General features: G+C 48.8%; 1 protein-coding gene across 1 annotated transcript; it reads right to left on the reverse strand.

The window, feature by feature from the left end:
* Positions 1 to 8,080: 8,080 nt before the first annotated feature.
* Positions 8,081 to 14,344, reverse strand: MEX3B (mex-3 RNA binding family member B). The gene is made up of 2 exons (XM_077263619.1): positions 13,816 to 14,344; positions 8,081 to 11,488 (listed from the first exon to the last, which is right to left on the reverse strand). Exons 1-2 carry the CDS (start codon positions 14,042 to 14,044, stop codon positions 10,164 to 10,166), a joined length of 1,554 nt encoding a protein of 517 aa, XP_077119734.1. The 5' UTR covers positions 14,045 to 14,344; the 3' UTR covers positions 8,081 to 10,163.
* Between the last annotated feature and the right edge of the window lie 5,424 nt (positions 14,345 to 19,768).

Consider the following 19,768-nt stretch of genomic DNA (forward strand, 5'->3'; position numbering starts at 1 on the left):
TTTTCACTACTTCCTACGTGATGATGCTTCATTTGTGAATCCCAGTGCATGCTGGGATAGTCAAATTAAGTGTTCAAATATTAGGAGGCAGAGGCTGCGGTCACTGTCATAGCCTCTGCCTCCTCCCTGAAACGAAGAGTCATCAGTGACGCTCATTTCAGGGCCTGCGCTAGTCCAGGGGCACTGTGTGTTGCCGTCTCAGATCAGCAGTAACCAGCCGGCAACACAGAGGAGAGCTCACTGTCCGTGGGTCCTTCTTAAATGGGAGATTTACGGTGAAGGAGAACGGTCACCTCTCTGAACAGTGTCTGGTGTATCATCAACATATTAATAAACGGACAGACTCCGTTGCTAGAAGGCGTATAACAGGTATTGAGTAGAAGGGGGAGTTATGTTGGTCGCTGATATATTTTTGTACTTTCTGAGTTGTTTGGTTATTATTCTCACTTTCAACAGATAAATATAAACAGTTGAGATGGGGAAAATGTACATTAATTCAGCACACAGAGATATTCTCCTAAAAGCAAAACCTCACTTTTACTTTCTTTAATATTCTCGTTTCAGATTTATAAACCTTTTGCATTGACCAACAGCACTCTAGTTGTTCAAATTTCCTAATAATTGTGCACACAGTGATATACTGTATATGTCTACGTATATTCGTAAATGAAAGAACTTCTAAAAAGAAGCTTCTAACAAGCCTTGGATTAGTGGCCCTTTAAGAGGAAATCAATGTTCTTCAATATTGATTTAATAAGTTAAATATTACTTATGAATAAATGTAGTGACTAGAACTAGACTGCTAAAGGAATTCAGGCAACCAAGTAAATGAATGAAGCAAATCAGTATTTCTAAAATAAAGAATACGATACACTTTATAGATTACTACTCCATGCTGCTCGATGTATAAGACTATTAGCTTGAATAGGCCACTTCCCAAGCAGATAAATGTGAGTGCAGAGATTACATTGACAGTCATACATTTCCCACATGCACTAGTCAACAGTGTATGTAAAAAGCTTTTCTAAAGCACAGTATAAGCTCTACTTTATGTAGTGTGACACTGGCCTGTCACTGCGCTGCTCCCATAAGGCAGCCAGGATATGTTTTCCCATTGATTTTGAATTGATCATAACTTAGGATATAATAGATCAGGGCTTTAGCTGTCAACTTTGTTACCGGAAAATCAATGGCGTTCCTACATAAACTTTTATGTTATGTGAAATGATGGAACTGCATCAATGAGCAAGGACATCACAAGCACAATGCCTGGAACAGAGAAAGGTCCAAGCCAAGTGTATACTGTAGACCAAAGACTGAAGGAGCAGAATAGATTCAATAAATCTACACAAACTCGATTAACCCAGCTACATCAGGCGCCTTAGTGTTTATTTAACAAGCATGAACAGATCCCAAAGAGGAGGAATACGTCTTTCTTCATGGAGCTCTGTTCCACATTTGCCTGAAATAAGGATTCAAGCTCCATATACTGTAACTAATGGGGGAGGCAGACGAGCGTATGAAAAATCATCCAAATTTCATCCAGAAAACTCAGACAATTTTTTTCTCATTTTCATCCGATTGTCATCCGTTTGCCATGTGTGTGTTCGTGTTTTTATGTCCATGTGACGTCCTTGCGCTACATCCAAAGCGCTGCTGCTCACGGATCATGTACACCCGGTCAAACAAATCCTTGTTTGCATGTGGCATCACATAGAAGCGTATACATTACAAAGGGTTCGATTCACACTGGTGTTTTGTTTGCTTGTCTTCATGAGGGACATGCAGCAGTAAGATGTGCCTAATTCAGCCCATCTTATTATTGGCAAGCCCCTCGACAGGCATGTTACTCCAGCCTAGCATAAGTTACACCACAACTTCTGATTCATTTATTGGGTGAGCTACACCATGACCTTCCTAGCTGTGCTCAATTTGGTGGGAGTGACCTAAACTAACATGAAAATGCCTAATGTTGACAGTTTTTACCCAACTTTGTGTTGTGCAAAAATTTGCATCATTTAAAGGTGTTTTATTTGTTTTATTATAGTGTTCTGGCAAACACACCTTCATGAGTTGGGTCCAAAGTCTTTAAAGGCCCTTTTCAAATGGATGATAATCAGTATCAGCCAGATGAGCATAATTAAGATTGTTAATTTTCAGTCACTGGCCTGTGCAAACATGGCAGCGATCAGCATACAACCAAGCAAAATGCCCACTAATCTCATTTCTTAGGCCACCTGCACACGCTGAGTATTTGGTGTGTTTTTTTTACCTCAGTCTTTGTAAGCCAAAACGAGGAGTGGGTGATAAATACAGGAGTGGTGACGGTTTTCTATTAGGCTATGTGCACACGTTGCTGAATTGCCGTGGAAATTTCCATTCTGCAACTCCCTGCCGCGGGTATAACGCATGCGGAATTGGCATGCGTATTCCCGCTAAACACTATCGTTTTACAAGCGTAATTAGCTTGCAGAATGCTAGCGTTTTCCAAGTGATCTGTAGCATCGCTTGGAAAAATGATTAACAGGTTGGTCACACTTGTCAAACATAGTGTTTGACAAGTGTGACCAACTTTTTACTATTGATGCTGCCTATGCAGCATCAATAGTAAAAAGATATAATGTTAAAAATAATAAAAAAAAAAAAAATCGTGATATTCTCACCTTCCGGCAGCCCTTGCCGATGCTCACGATGCTCCCGTTCCCAGTGATGCCTCGCAACAATGACCCCAGATGAGGGGTACCATCCACACATGATCCACTTACTTTTCGCATGGTGGGCATAGCCCCATGTGGGAAATAAGAGGATCGATGCATTCCTATGTGTGCGGAATCGCTGCGATTCAGCACAAAGAAAAAGCATGCTGCATATTTTTCCGTGATGCGATTCTGCTGCAGAAAAATACGCAGCATTACCACAGCATTGTGGAATCCCATTGAATTCAACGTATGCAGTAGCTTTGAGAAAGAACATACAATTGTTTGAAACGCGTTGCTTGCTACTCACTACTATGTAATTTATTGGACTGGACTTTGCATTTTATTCTTAATAAATTTGTAAATTTTTGCAAGCTGGATTTTTTTTTTGCTGGATTACTTTGCTCACATGATAACTACACGATATCCGTGCTTCCCCACAACACATGCTGACAGGTGAGCTGGAATATTTTTTATTTTTTCTGCTATTGAATTCAATGGGCTGTGTTATGTGTTTTCGCCACGATTTTGTGGCGAAAAAACACATACAATCTGCAACTTGTGCACATAGCTTTATACGTTTCCTCTGATTGTTCCTTTCATGGCTTTGGCTTACAAATACTGAGGTAAAATACTCACCAAATACTGAACGCGTGACCGTGGCCTTACCAGCCTAAGAATCTCATTGTTGGCAAAACTTCTTATGTAAACAGGACGAATGTGTGGGGCACAAATGGTTACATTAAAGGGTGTCTCTACACAGTTTACATTTGCCGAGGTAACAGGACCATAAATGAGCAACAATGGACTTGTTATATTGTCAACTGGGACTTGAAATAAAATCTTATAAGGCAGCGCTGCTACAAACTCATGCACTTATCGATGGCTGCAGGTGGCATGGCTACTAGTCACATACAGCAGGCACGTCATAACAGCTCAAAATCAACTGTTTTAAAGGTGTTTTCCAGGAACACTTCTCAGCAACCTATCTGCTTGCATTAGTTCAATATAATGAGAAGAGCGGATACCTGCCAATGCATAGACTGCACAATAAACTGAGCTCAGTGATAGGCTGCAGTGGTTACATGTGCTGTATTTGTGGTCTCACCACTGCAGCCTATCTGAGCTCCTGGAGAGAGGTGTCGCAAACACAGCGCAGGTTTAGGAACAGCTTTTTATTATTTTAAACTAACATGAGCTGATCAGTTTCTTTAGCCTGTTTCCAGAAAACCTCTTTAATAATTTTTAATAATTACTAAAGCTGCAACTGGGAAAACTTGGGTTATTTTCAATTACAATAAGGCCGAATTCACACTTGTGTTGGTAACGTAAAGCACACAGAGGCAACACGGGTGGCATCTGTCCACCATGATCATCGCAGACATTGAAATGTTTGATTTTCATCTGCAAATTGAATCAAACTCTAACATGTAAACCGCCATAGGCTACAATGTGCCTGTGTGAAAGCCTTCCGTAAAAAAAAATGGTTACCACACACACAAAGATCGGACATGTGAATGGGGCCTTTCAATTGCTTAATACATGCATTACCTTCAAAAGGAAAATCCCTCACACTCACGCTGGGCCTTGTAGTTCGAAAGCAGACAAGCATGGACTAGCCCTGTACACAGCTGTCTCTCTCTACACAATTACCTGCCATGTTGGCTAATGGGAGTGTTGGGCCTGTGAGGTCTGGCTCCTCATCCCTTTGATCAGGCTGCTTACTTGGACAATTCACACCTCTCCTCACAACTCCTCTCACATCCTGTGTGAAGAGGATAAACAACTGTAAAGAGCGGCAGCTGGAGAGGACATTGCAAAGGCCAAGAAAAGCATTGTTCTGTCAGTGTACTGACAAAGCAGCAGACAGGAGCTAAATCACCAGCTACCCCAGAGAGCGGTGCATGCCAATAGTCACATCCTATGCTAAAATAGGGCGGCATTAGTGTTAGCCTCACCTGACAGGATGGCATCTGGAAACATGGGTGGTAGTGAAAATACTTGCCCCCATACTGTAGAGATATCAGCCATTGATAGACCTAATTCTGCCTGGTTACAGTAATAACCCCTCATGGGTATTCAGTCCTGTAATGTAGGCAAAGTGACCATCCGATCCAATAGACAAGTCCTACAGAGATGTTCTGCTGATCAGAATTTTAATTCAGGAGTTCGGGAAAGATGAGTGACGGATACCTGTGAGAGCAGGCACTGCGTCCATGGCTGGCATGCAGCCTGGATAGACCAAGATATGGGCCCTTGCCAGCCCAATAGCTCATCATGATGCACAATTTCACCTGGTTTGGGATGGGCCACCACTTACCTCTGTGGCTTCACAGGTTGCACCAATGTTATGTCCGCCCCTGCTTTTATCAGAAAAAGATACAGCTAAAAATGGGGTTTTCAAGAAGCAGAATACCACCAATGCCTAACTCATAAGTTATCAAAAGCCAGGCTAAAAAGCAACTGGTCACATGAAAAAAAACACTATTAACCTGCAGATAAAGGGTTGATCTGCAGGTTAATAGCATTCTGAACCTGCCCGGAGCCGGCACTTAGAGCCCCGCTGCCAGGAGGAAATGAACAGGGTGGCGCCAGCGGAGATTCAGTCACTGATCTGTGTACCGAGAGCGGCGGCGCAGTGCCAGGGGCACAATAACAGGCACCACTCTCTATATACAGAGCGGTGATTGAACCCATGCCAGCGCCACCCCATGACTGAAACCGAATGCTGCTGGGAGGAATAAAGATAATCTCCGCCCAGCAGCGGGGTTCCGAGCAGGTTCAGAACGCTATTAACCGGAAAATTAACCCAACATCTGCAGGTTAATAGCGGTTTTTTTTTTTTTCACATGACAGGTATAATATTAATATAATGTAGATGTAGGCTACATATATTTGTACTAAAAGTCACAATTTACAGCAGAAACTTTTTTTGTGGGTGTACCCCCTTCCAAGCTTCAACCACTTAAAAAATTTGGCAACAGCTGCATAAAACATGAAAAAGTTGCAGATATGACAATTTTTTTCCACCAGGTGTACAGCTATAAAATTCCTCCAATATTGCATGTATGTATATTGTTAATTTCAGGTGAAAATGTAATCAATTAATAATCAGGAGGCCTTCTTCCAAGCATCTCTTACCTCATTCATGCCCATAAGGCACTAGAAAAGACCAAAAGTTGTGCAAGTGTCTCCCCAATTCTTACTAAAAGGAGAAATGATGGGAGGTGGCAGTGGATCCAATCAGATCAAGTGTAGAAGTTATGTACAAAATGCTAAGCAATTTTGTGATCTGACAACATGTCACATTATCAATGATGAATGTAGATGGGTTACAATGATGTCATCTTCACACATGAATCAGCAAAATCCACACCACCATGCAGGAGAGGACACAGCGTGTCTGCATCCCACCATGGTTTGGTAGGATAGGATGCAGCATGTCTGCATCCCACCATGCACTGGCAGGATAGGATGCAGCACGTCTGCACCCTACCATGCCTTGGAAGAATAGGACCCCACCATGCCCTGGCAGGATAGGACGCCGCACGTCTGCACCCCACCATGCACTGGCAGGATAGAACGCAGCATGTCTGCACCCCACCATGCCCTGGCAGGATAGGATGCAGCACGTCTGCACCCTACCATGCCTTGGAAGAATAGGACCCCACCATGCCCTGGCAGGATAGGACGCCGCACGTCTGCACCCCACCATGCCCTGGCAGGATAGGACCCCACCGTGCCCTGGCAGGATAGGACGCAGCACGTCTGCACCCCCCAATGCCATGGAAGAATAGGACCACACCATGCCCTGGCAGGATAGAACGCAGCACGTCTGCACCCCACCGTGCCCTGGCAGGATAGGACCCCACCATGCCCTGACAGGATAGGACGCAGCACATCTGCACCCCACCATGCCCTGGCAGGACAGGACCCCACCATGCCCTGGCAGGATAGGACGCAGCACGTCTGCACCCCCCAATACCATGGAAGAATAGGACCCAACCATGCCCTGACAGGATAGGACGCAGCACATCTGCACCCCACCATGCCCTGGTAGACTAGGTAGCAGCATGTCTGCACCCCACCATGTCACAGCAGCAGCTTGCAAAACAGAAGAAAACCAAGTGTGGAAATGAGTGAAACAGGTGGTTTCAATATAGTCGCACAATATCCTATTATCCATCCCAATGATTGTATTGAAGAGAAAAGCCTGGGTTTCAACGTTTTATGGAAGACCATGCAGAGAGGACGCAGGCGCCAAGAAAACACTGCACTGCCAATACGGCAGTATCTAATACATGGAATAAATCAATAATGGCAGCATGAAACGTCTAGCAAAACATACGGCTGATAAAAGGAATGATGAAAAGATGGGAAAATTCAATGCACATTTCTGTGTCTGCAGATGGATGCAAGCATCAGAAACACAGGCGGCAGCGCTGCTCTTCATCTCCCCATACAGAATATTAACCCATTCACAGGTGAAGGAATCCAGCACAGAATAATAAGCTCTGCTTCCCACCAGGATGCTCCCCCCTCCACCTACCCTTCCATTACTGCACTTTTTTATAACATCATATATAGGTCAGGATGACAACAGCGTGCAATGCCTGCATACTTCAAATACTGTGACATTTATGTCGAGCAAGTGTTCTGTTTTTTCCAAACCCACACCATGTAACCTTTCCATTAATAAGGCCTCCACAAACACTATAAAATGATGAAACTGGCAGCAATACATGAAGCGGTATTCAACCAGTGGTAGTGCAGTTATACCTGGTGCCAGTGCCACAGATTGCCTTCTTCCATTGGTGCTAAATGCTGGGACATTCACCGCCTCCTATAAAGATTATTTCGCAATCATTCATTATTTATGGCCCATTCTGATCACAACAAGCAGGAATAAAGGCCTGAAGATCAATCATGCAAAAGGATATTAAAGAGGTAAATGCTTCCTTAATTGCATGGGCGAAATCAGTATCTCCGAGACATTTGGCGGAGCAGAATTTGTAACGGAAGTGATCTGTGCTGCAGTCCTATGTAAAATCATAATTATGATTTGGCCTCAGCTCTGATTCATCTGGAGATATTCTAACCAAAGGATAACATGCACATGAGTCTCACACACACAGTCCCAAACACACACCCACTGATGAGGGCACACAAAGGGCAGCAGTGCCACCATCTATACAATGTGCAGAGATATTCGGCATTAATGCACACAATGAACGTCATGCGAGTGGATGAAATTCACAGCCCTTTTCTTACTGCCCCCCCTTACACCATTTACAGGCCCAGTGTCCAAGAACATAACCAAAAACACTAAAGACAAACCAAATACAGAACAGTAACGCTGATGATCAACTCACAAAACAAAAACAATCATTTCTGGAATCATTTTATTTGATTTATATAGAAATACTTAAAAAAAACATGAAGTAGCACCATTACTTAAGTTTTACCTTTATTTATGTAGAACTTTAAATGTCAGAAAAATAAAACTCTTGATACAATTCTTTTTTTTCTTTTTTTTTTTTTTTTCAAATCTCGTTTCAGCAAATATAATTTTAGTATTTTTTTTTGACCATGAGGTTAAAGGCCCTTTATCATAAAATAAAATATACTTTGTTTTTTCTTTTTTAAACTTTGCTCAGTAAAGTACATTTACGGTCAAGTAACATCACCTACATATACATAAACAAGTAGTAAACAAAATGTATTAAAATAGAAATACTAAACTAGAGTGGTGCAACAGAATCTTGTAATCTCCACTGAAATCTATTTATACAAATGCTAGAAAGGAGTCAAACAGTTCTTCGAGTTGGCTTCATATGTTCAGACATTTCATCAGTTTTCGTAATAATATAGAATAAAATAGGCTTTTATATCACGGAATAGAAAAAGACGCCGGGTAAAGCAGATTTAAAACATTGTTTTCAGGAACCTATAAAAAAAATCTCCATCCCAACACAATACTGTTCAAAAACACTTTCGCAGTTTATGGTTTTGTATAGGTGTGTGTTTTTTTTATTATTATTTCTTTGTTAACCCCTCCCTCCCCAACTTCACCTGTGTTGATATTAAAATAATACAGTGTTCTTTGCCGGAAGGCCATACGAAAAATAAAAGATTTAAAACCCAGCTACAAAAAAAAAAAAAAAAAAAAAAATAAAGTTCACTGAACTTAAAATTAAAATATTTGTAAACATCTTTGCAATATGAAATATATTTTTTTCTTCAAGTCAAAAAAAATGAATAAAATACTTCAATCTGTATTAATGCAATTTGTCTTTTAAAACCATTTTATAATTATATATATTTATATATTTATAGAAGATATGTTACAATTTAATATTACTTTCTTAAAGCTGCAGTATCATGGGGAATTCTCGAAGGAGCATTTGTTTGTTTCCCATTTTTTTTTTTTTTTCACCATCTCTGGGGAAAAACAAAGGAATTAAAAAAAATAAAAGTTCATTCAAGGTATAAGAAGAAAAAAAAAAAAAAACACAGCTTGTCAAAATAATATTTGTAGAGTCTAATAACCACACATAAGAAGCATAATAAAAAGCTTAAAAAAAATAGATATCTTGGAAGATTTATCTTTCAAAGTACTGTACAGTGTAAAACTGTGATTCTTTGTTCATAGTCAGAGCATGCAATCAGACAGATGTAGGATTCTCCCCCAGCTACAAGAAATGGCTATGGGATAGTGTTCACTAAGTTCCTTTTAAAAAAAAATAAAAATAATAAGTACGCAGATACTGCAGCTTTAAAGCCACATTCCCACTTGGCAAGATACAAACCAATTCCTTTACAGTAAGAGGCCTTGTCTCCAAAAAATCTGAGCCTTGCCACCATATTTTATCCCCTTCGATGTCTAAGAGCCCTAGTAACCAAGAGCAGGGCCCCCCGTCGAAGGGGTTAAACTGACCACGTGACAACATCCAGACTGATTTAAGAAAGGCCCATGCGCCCCACTGCAAATGGCAGAGATACTGGAGAACACAAATCAATATTGCTTCTGGAGTGGGGGGGGGGGGGGGGGCGCATGGAAATTGGTTGCTGCAAGCTATTTACATAATGAAGCAGGAGCGGGTACCACTGAGAATAACGAACCAAGGGAGTGGGGGAGGGGGCCTCGTTTAATGAGACATGCAGTTACTATTTGACATCTGGCCCCGATATAAAACTATTATTTGCCTTTTGAAATGGCATGAAAGGCTATTACAAAGACATATATGAGCCCCCCTCAAGCATACAGAGAATGAGGGGGAAGAGAAGCGACATCACATTATATATATATATTATTTGCATATTAATATATTACAATATATTAATATATTAAGGTTTGTTCTGGTAAATAATATATACATGTACAAAACACAGACACACGTGTATGGCACCATACAAGTGAGAATGTAGCTGTCGTAGCACTGGAGTGAAGAAGGCTACTCGAGTGGACTAGGAGAAGATGCGGATGGCCTGAGTGACTTCTGCGTGACACACCGGGCACTGAGGCTCGTTCTTCTCGCAGATGCGGTTGGCACATTCCATGCAGAATAGGTTGTGGCCGCAGGGTACCAGGGCTGCGATCACCTCACTCTCAAAGCAGATGGAGCAGTCGCGGCTGCCTTTCCTCCTCATGCCTGACGAAGAGGAAGACGAGCTGGAAGAGGAAGAGCTGCTGCTGCTGGAGGACGAGGAAGATGAGGAGTCGGAGCCCATGTTAGTGTAGGCGGAGTAGCTCAGGCCACCTCCGGGGTCACTGCGCACCCTGCGTGCTAAAGGATGCTCAGGGACCACGCTGCTTCCATGCAAAGGAGGCGACAGCCTGGGCGGAGCAGTGCAGCCTACACCATTGTGCCGCCGGTTAGACAGCAACCCATTGGCATTGTTTTGGTAGGGAGGAGATTGTGAGGCGCTGCTTGTACCATTCCGCTCAAATTGTGACCAGATCAAAGCAGTACCAGGTGGAGCTGGCGCTGGGTCAAAAGCAGAGTCAAAAGCCAGCTCAGTGCAGTCAGGTGAAATGCTGTCGCCGGCGTATACATATCCATTGCCATTGACGTTATTGTTATTGTTGCCATTGTTGGTAAAACTGAGGGCAGGACTGGGCGGGCTATAATCTGCCATCCTTGTGCCATTATTGCCCCCAAAGTAAGAGTCTGTGGAGGCGCTGCCCAGAGAGCTGGAGCTATCATTGCGGTAATTAGAGAAAGCCTTGCGTGAACCCGTGCTGGAGTTTATGGACGGGGTGGGTTTGCTCCATAAGCTCCCCGTGCCATGCAGATCAAAGCCAACATCAGTCCCATTGGCATGAAAGTCATTCTCATCGGTCAGCTCTATCAGCCCTCCAGTGCGGACAGCAATGTGAGCTTCAATCTCCTCTCGGGCGCGATCCACATTCTCCGGCATTCCAGTAACCTCAAACACTGGCTCCTTATCCCTGCTGGGGGTGACTATGTACGTGTGGGTCTGCTGCTGGATCCTCTTGATTGTAGCCCCCTTAGGTCCCACCACCAGACCAACCACTCTGTAGGGCACTCGCACCTGGATTGTGGTCTGTCCAGGAAGATTTGGAGGTCCGGGCACTGACCCCCCATTTAAAGCATTTTTATTGCGAGAAGCTCGGATCATGGAAAAGTGCTCTGCAGCTGAGATGATCTCCCTCCTGGCCATGGCTACATCTTCCTTTCTCCCAGTCACAACAAAGACAGGCTCCTCCCCGCGGACCGGGGTCTTGATGTAGGTGTTGGTTTTAGCCCTCAGAGCTTTGATTTTACAACCTGGATAACAAATGGAGATAAAATACACAATTAGACCTGCTGAGCCATAAAACAGCAAAAGGAGGACAAGAAGTAACAGCAATAACATCAGTGACACATACATGAACCAACAGCACAGCTAAAGGAGGGCAGATGGGAGGCAACCAGATGCAGTGCCAACACAGCACAAAGCATAAGCTACCGCACAATACAACAAGCATGCACCGGAGCATCCCATGCCAACACATCATGCCAGGGGCAGCACCAGGTGACAAAGTCTCCGATACAGGACCAGGTGGGGGCTCTGCCGCAGAGATGTGGGTACAGGACCAGGAGGAGGCTCTGCCCCAGAGATGTGGGTACAGGACCAGGTGGAGGCTCTGCCCCAGTGATGTGGGTACAGGACCAGGTGGAGGCTCTGCCCCAGAGATGTGGGTACAGGACCAGGAGGAGGCTCTGCCCCAGTGATGTGGGTACAGGACCAGGAGGAGGCTCTGCCCCAGTGATGTGGGTACAGGACCAGGAGGAGGCTCTGCCCCAGTGATGTGGGTACAGGACCAGGAGGAGGCTCTGCCCCAGTGATGTGGGTACAGGACCAGGAGGAGGCTCTGCCCCAGAGATGTGGGTACAGGACCAGGTGGATGCTCTGCCCCAGTGATGTGGGTACAGGACCAGGTGGAGGCTCTGCCCCAGAGATGTGGGTACAGGACCAGGAGGAGGCTCTGCCCCAGTGATGTGGGTACAGGACCAGGAGGAGGCTCTGCCCCAGTGATGTGGGTACAGGACCAGGTGGAGGCTCTGCCCCAGTGTTGTGGGTACAGGACCAGGAGGAGGCTCTGCCCCAGAGATGTAGGTGCAGGACCAGGTGGAGGCTCTGCCCCAGAGATGTAGGTGCAGGACCAAGAGGAGGCTCTGCCCCAGAGATGTGGGTACAGGACCAGGAGGAGGCTCTGCCCCAGAGATGTAGGTGCAGGACCAGGTGGAGGCTCTGCCCCAGAGATGTAGGTGCAGGACCAAGAGGAGGCTCTGCCCTAGAGATGTGGGTACAGGACCAGGAGGAGGCTCTGCCCCAGTGATGTAGGTGCAGGACCAGGTGGAGGCTCTGCCCCAGAGATGTAGGTGCAGGACCAAGAGGAGGCTCTGCCCCAGAGATGTGGGTACAGGACCAGGTGGAGGCTCTGCCCCAGTGATGTGGGTACAGGACCAGGAGGAGGCTCTGCCCCAGAGATGTAGGTGCAGGACCAGGTGGAGGCTCTGCCCCAGAGATGTGGGTACAGGACCAGGAGGAGGCTCTGCCCCAGAGATGTAGGTGCAGGACCAAGAGGAGGCTCTGCCCCAGAGATGTGTGTACAGGACCAGGAGGAGGCTCTGCCCCAGAGATGTAGGTGCAGGACCAAGAGGAGGCTTTGCCCCAGAGATGTAGGTGCAGGACCAGGTGGAGGCTCTGCCCCAGTGATGTGGGTACAGGACCAGGTGGAGGCTCTGCCCCAGTGATGTGGGTACAGGACCAGGAGGAGGCTCTGCCCCAGAGATGTAGGTGCAGGACCAGGAGGAGGCTCTGCCCCAGAGATGTAGGTGCAGGACCAGGTGGAGGCTCTGCCCCAGAGATGTAGGTGCAGGACCAGGTGGAGGCTCTGCCCCAGAGATGTAGGTGCAGGACCAGGTGGAGGCTCTGCCCCAGAGATGTAGGTGCAGGACCAGGAGGAGGCTCTGCCCCAGAGATGTAGGTGCAGGACCAGGTGGAGGCTCTGCCCCAGAGATGTAGGTGCAGGACCAGGTGGAGGCTCTGCCCCAGAGATGTGGGTACAGGACTAGGAGGAGGCTCTGCCCCAGTGATGTGGGTACAGGACTAGGAGGAGGCTCTGCCCCAGTGATGTGGGTACAGGACCAGGAGGAGGCTCTGCCCCAGTGATGTGGGTACAGGACCAGGAGGAGGCTCTACCCCAGTGATGTGGGTACAGGACCAGGAGGAGGCTCTGCCCCAGTGATGTGGGTACAGGACCAGGAGGAGGCTCTGCCCCAGTGATGTGGGTACAGGACCAGGAGGAGGCTCTGCCCCAGTGATGTGGGTACAGGACCAGGAGGAGGCTCTGCCCCAGTGATGTGGGTACAGGACCAGGAGGAGGCTCTACCCCAGTGATGTGGGTACAGGACCAGGAGGAGGCTCTGCCCCAGTGATGTGGGTACAGGACCAGGAGGAGGCTCTGCCCCAGTGATGTGGGTACAGGACCAGGAGGAGGCTCTGCCCCAGTGATGTGGGTACAGGAGGATTGTGTAGGAGCATGTACGCCCATAGTCTGGGAGTACCACATTCCAGCATAGTCTCCACAGTAGCGCAGCGATCGTACCTTGTCTCCCCACGATCTCCGCCACATGCTCCGAGCTGGGCACCGGGACACACTCTGTCATGTTAACGCTCTTTTTCCGCGGCTCATTGTCGTACATGGAGCTCTCGTCGTTGTCCAGCCCGAGCATAGAGAGCTGATCCAGGGCGATCTGCAGAGCTCGCTGATCGTCCAGAGTGTCGCCTCCTCCGCTCCCGGACCGCTCCATGTCTGCAAAGAGCGAGCTGGGCATGGTCCGCTCCCCGCTCCTCTCGCCTCAGCAGTGGGTGCAGACACAAAGGAAAGCGAGGTGGCCGGCGGCGGCGGGGAGGAGCGAGGCAGAGGTGGCTGCGGTCCTCTCCGGGCGCTGCGCTCAGGGGTCCCCCCAGCTTGTATCCGGCGGGTGCACGAGCTGCTCCCCGACTTTCTGTGGCCGGAATATGCCAGGGATGGCAGCGGTTCTGTCAGGAGCCCCTCCCCGGCTCACTCAGCGTTTTCCTCCCCTCCTGTCTGAGCCACTGCAGCCAGACGGCACTAGAGGGGGATAAGAGGCCGTGACGTCACTGACAGCACAATGAAGCCGACACTGGGAAAGCGCCTTCTATTGGAAGATTGGGGGTGGAGTGGGCGGAGCCAGGAGTATGGCCCCGCCCTCTGTTCCTCCCCTCAGCCGAGAGAAAGAGGCAAACTCGCGTCTTTGTTGTCTAATGCAGAACAATAAAGGCTGCGAGGAGACCGGGGACTGGTGAGAGGTGCAGGCACTGTGCGGGGAGACCGGGGACTGGTGAGAGGTGCAGGCACTGTGCGGGGAGACCGGGGACTGGTGAGAGGTGCAGGCACTGTGCGGGGAGACCGGGGACTGGTGAGAGGTGCAGGCACTGTGCGGGGAGACCGGGGACTGGTGAGAGGTGCAGGCACTGTGCGGGGAGACCGGGGACTGGGGAGAGGAGCAGGCACTGTGCGGGGAGACCGGGGACTGGTGAGAGGAGCAGGCTCTGTGCGGGGAGACCGGGGACTGGGGAGAGGAGCAGGCACTGTGCGGGGAGACCGGGTACTGGTGAGAGGAGACCGGGGACTGGGGAGAGGAGACCGGGGACTGGGGAGAGGAGAAGGCACTGTGCGGGGAGACCGGGGACTGGTGAGAGGAGCAGGCACTGTGCGGGGAGACCGGGGACTGGGGAGAGGAGCTGGCACTGTGCGGGGAGACCGGGGACTGGTGAGAGGAGCAGTCACTGTGCAGGGAGACCGGGGACTGGTGAGAGGAGCAGGCACTGTGCGGGGAGACCGGGGACTGGGGAGAGGAGCAGGCCCTGTGCGGGGAGACCGGGGACTGGGGAGAGGAGCTGGCACTGTGCGGGGAGACCGGGGACTGGTGAGAGGAGACCGGGGACTGAGGAGAGGAGACCGGGGACTGGGGAGAGGAGAAGGCACTGTGCGGGGAGACCGGGGACTGGTGAGAGGAGCAGGCACTGTGCGGGGAGACCGGGGAGAGGAGCTGGCACTGTGCGGGGAGACCGGGGACTGGTGAGAGGAGCAGGCACTGTGCGGGGAGACCGGGGACTGGGGAGAGGAGCAGGCACTGTGCGGGGAGACCGGGGACTGGGGAGAGGAGCAGGCACTGTGCGGGGAGACCGGGGACTGGGGAGAGGAGAAGGCACTGTGCGGGGAGACCGGGGACTGGTGAGAGGAGCAGGCACTGTGCGGGGAGACCGGGGACTGGGGAGAGGAGCGGGCGCTGTAGGGAGAGACCGGGGACTGGTGTGAGGAGCGGGGAGACCCGGGCAGTGGTGTGAGGAGCGGCCTTTCCTCACGGCTCCCTCCCGCCGAGGACACCACCGGTCTCTCCGCCTTCTTGGCCTCCTACCCCCGAGTGTTCCCACGTGTCAGTATGGTCCCAGCACCAGCCGCGTGCTCTGTCGTGACATACGAAGTGTCGTACGCAGTACATGTGTGACGCAGCCACACGACGATTTATCATCGATGGTCCAAGCAATGTTACAATCGTTACCAATAAATGCGATCGATCCAGATCGGCTGCAGCGTGACTTACTCTTCAGTATGTAACATATGAATTGATGGTTAGCAGTGATTTCTGCAGTCCTGATACTACCGGCCGAGAACTAGACACCGGGTAATGCCACTCTCCATGCGATGTTGGTGATGGATAAAATGGAGCAATTCTATCACTTCATCAGTAAGAGCCGAGATCGCGCCCTGACAGTTACCGGAGTCAGGAACCATCTCCCGGCGAGATCCCAGCTGGTGGCCACCCCGAACACTGCCCCCCGCACACTGCCCCCCGCACACTGCCCCCCGCACACTGCCCCCCGTACACAGTCCCCGTACACAGTCCCCGTACACAGTCTCCGCACACTGCCCTCACCCAGACGCCAGAGACCAGCCTCCCAATCAGACTGACATGCTGGGAATTGATACCACAGTAGGAGTGAAGCCCTGTGCAGACCCTGCGGCAAATCATAGGCAGCATTACATCCCCGGCCGCTCACCGTGCAGCCTCTGATGGGCACAGCGCCACCATTGTCCTCACTCCCCGCTGCAGGGGCACAGAGCGGATCGCCCGTCTGGAGGTCTCACACCGGTCACAGCCCCGGTCACACACCGGCTGTCCGCACAGGAAGGACACGTCCCGTCCTCCGGAGGCCATACTGCTGCTGTGCTGTAGCCAGTGGGTGACCACAGGGGCTCTGGGGGCTGAGACCCTCTCTGTCCAACATTGTGCTGCCATATACAGCACCCCACAACTGGAGCCCTCCCTGAATGAGGTCTGTACCCTGGCATGTGGCAGCTATGCCCCCTATATACCATTTATTACACAACTGCAGCTGTAAGCAATAGTTCTCCCTGGATGGGGTCAGCGCCCTGGGAGAGGTGGTTGGCACCCTATGCCCCCCATGTACAGGACCCCAGAGTAGGTGTGGCACAACAGACAGTGGTACTTCTCCCTGGATGGGGTCAGCGCCCTGGGAGAGGTGGTTGGCACCCTATGCCCCCCTTATACAGGACCCCAGAGTAGGTGCGGCACGGCTGTACACTGCATACACACAGCAGCAGCTCTGATCACTGGCAGCTTTCTCATTCTCAATGCTGTGAGGTTGGAGCTGTGAGGAGCCTCAGGCCTCTATCACCCGGTTATACCGCGCTGTGGCTGTAATGACTATAACGAGCTGTACTGCAGGTGACAGCTGGTACCTCACCAGTGGTAGTGTGGCATCTGGATACACTATCTGCAACACTGCAATGTAGCAGCATTAGACAAAGGAGCCCTCCCTGGATGCCAGTCTACAGACATGTGGCCGCTGCTGGCTGATGTCTTCCATGCATTGTGCCACACACGGCTGCTGAAAACGTCCTCTGACACCAGACAAAAAGTTCCCTTTGGATTAGAGCTGTGCCCAGGAGTGGCAGCCAGTGCCCCTTGTCTTTATGCAGTGAACCTCGCATGACCTGCATGGCTATGCACAGCACATGACAGCAGTACACACTGGCAGGTCCCTAGATGTGGGCTATGCCCGGGCATGTGGCAGCAGACACTGGCAGGTCCCTTAGATTTGGGCTATGTCCTGGCATGTGGCAGCAGGTCCCTTAGTTCTGGCCTATGTGCAGCACAGGAGGGCAGCAGACACTGGCAGGTCCCTCAGTTGTGGGCTATGCACAGCACATAGCAGCAGACACTGGCAGGTCCCTTGGATCTGGACTATGCACAGCACATAGCAGCAGACACTGGCAGGTCCCTTAGCTCTAGGCTATGCACAGGGCAGTTTCTAGCCCAAAAATGACACAGGGCGAGAGTAGGAAATTTCTCCCCCCCCCCCCCCCCCCCCGGCACCGAAAATAATAAACATTATTTTTGTGGGCTTGAGTAATAAATAGAGAGCAGGCTTGTATCTTCCCTTTTTTTAATAAATTATAATTTGCCTTTAACTTATATAGAACTTGGGGAAAAGGGACAAGTATGCTAATTATTAACGGTGAGAACAAAGTTGTAGGTAAATAATATCTATTAATTATTTTGGAAACAGATCCTAAAAATTGTAGGTTGCAGATTTATGAGAAACTGACTCTTCTAGATTTAGCCGCTGCAAAAGCATTAATAGCTTCCGAATAATTCAGCTTTTCTGCCAGTTCATTTTCTAATTCCAGGTCACATTTACTAATCTCTTCTAAAAGGAGATTGGCGAGACTTTCCCCAGATGTATCAGTAGCAGGACGATAGCCAATAAAATGTTCCTTTATTGCTACGTGATCATCATCTATATCAACAAATCTTAAGGTGTATGACAACTGTTCAGTGTGACCTGCATCTTGTGTGCAGTCCAACATTATTGAAAAATACTTAGATCTTTTGGCTTTTTCTAGAATACATTTCTTCACCTGAGAGGCCATCAAGCAGATAATTTCATTTTGAATTAAATTTCCACAGTAATGTGTATGGATTTCCTGGGAAGTAATTCGTTTTAAATGATCTCTCATTACTGGTTCAAATTTTCCAAGAAGCTCTATAAGCCCAAGGAAATGTCCATTATTTGGTGTAAACAATGTATTTGACGATCCTCGAAAAGCTAAATTATTGGTTGCCAGGTATACAGTTACTGCCATAACTCTTTCCAACACTTCTCGCCTGGGTGAGGATGCCACCAGACTGCCAAAGATGAGGTAAGTCAGCTGGGCCCCCTCCCGGGTTTCATGCTGTGGGGCATGCCAAATCAGCATGCCCCAAGGGTGGTTGGGGGGGGGGCAGGTGTGGGGGTCCCCATCCAAAAAAAAAGGCTAGCCCAACCCATCCCATCCCTCAGACCCCCTCACCTGTTCAGTGTGTCAGTGCCCTCTGCCCTCTGAGTCTGAGCGCGCTCAGACTGCTAAATGGGGCTGCTGGGAAGGGAAGGACTAATCCATAGGCAGGGGGTGGGCATTTTTGCTATACTGCTACCACTGTCAGACTAGACTGCAGCCTGTCCTGTCCAGCATTGAAATTGGCAACAGCCAGGCAGCCTAGTCTGACAGTGATAGTGTGTGTGCTTAGCTCTTTGATCACTGTCTCAGGGAGCGCCCGTGCTCAGCCGAGAGCGCGGCGCCCCTGCTATCAGTGTGGGAGTGGCCGAGCTGCCTCATCCTGGCTGTTCATTCTCGCTGTTCATCCAGCGCGGAGCGGAGGTGAGTCATACCTCCCAACTTTTGAAGATGGGAAAGAGGGACAAAGTTTGCGGCGCGCTTTGCGCGCCGCGGCAAATTTTAGGCCACGCCTCTGACCACACCCATTCATAATTAGTCACACCCATATCCACATCCCAACCACACCCATTTAGCACTGCCGATCACACTGTTTCATATACAATAATTATAAACAAAAAAATATGGCCACACAGTGCCCCATACTGTATAATGGCCACACATGATGCTCCATACTGTATAATGAACACACATGACGCTCCATACTGTATAATGGCCACACATGATGCTCCATACTGTATAATGAACACACATGATGCTCCATACTGTATGACCGCACATGATGCTCCATACTGTATAATGACCGCACATGATGCTCCATACTGTATAATGACCCCACATGATGCTCCATACTGTATAATGGCCGCACATGATGCTCCATACTGTATAATGAACACACATGATGCTCCATACTGTATGACCGCAAATGATGCTCCATACTGTATAATGACCGCACATGATGCTCCAGACTGTATAATGACCGCACATGATGCTCCATACTGTATAATGACCCCACATGATGCTCCATACTGTATAATGACCGCACATGATGCTCCATACTGTATAATGACCGCACATGATGCTCCATACTGTATGACCGCAAATGATGCTCCATACTGTATAATGACCGCACATGATGCTCCAGACTGTATAATGACCGCACATGATGCTCCAGACTGTATAATGACCGCACATGATGCTCCAGACTGTATAATGACCGCACATGATG

Source organism: Ranitomeya variabilis, chromosome 5 (genome assembly GCF_051348905.1).
Source record: "Ranitomeya variabilis isolate aRanVar5 chromosome 5, aRanVar5.hap1, whole genome shotgun sequence".
Taxonomy (NCBI): domain Eukaryota; kingdom Metazoa; phylum Chordata; class Amphibia; order Anura; family Dendrobatidae; genus Ranitomeya; species Ranitomeya variabilis.

Coding starts and splice junctions, on each gene's coding strand:
- MEX3B (XM_077263619.1), bottom strand. CDS start 14,044: ATGCCCAGCTCGCTCTTTGCAGACATGGAGCGGTCCGGGAGCGGAGGA. Junction 11,489..13,815: donor GGAGATCGTGGGGAGACAAG/GTACGATCGCTG, acceptor TTTGTTATCCAG/GTTGTAAAATCAAAGCTCTG.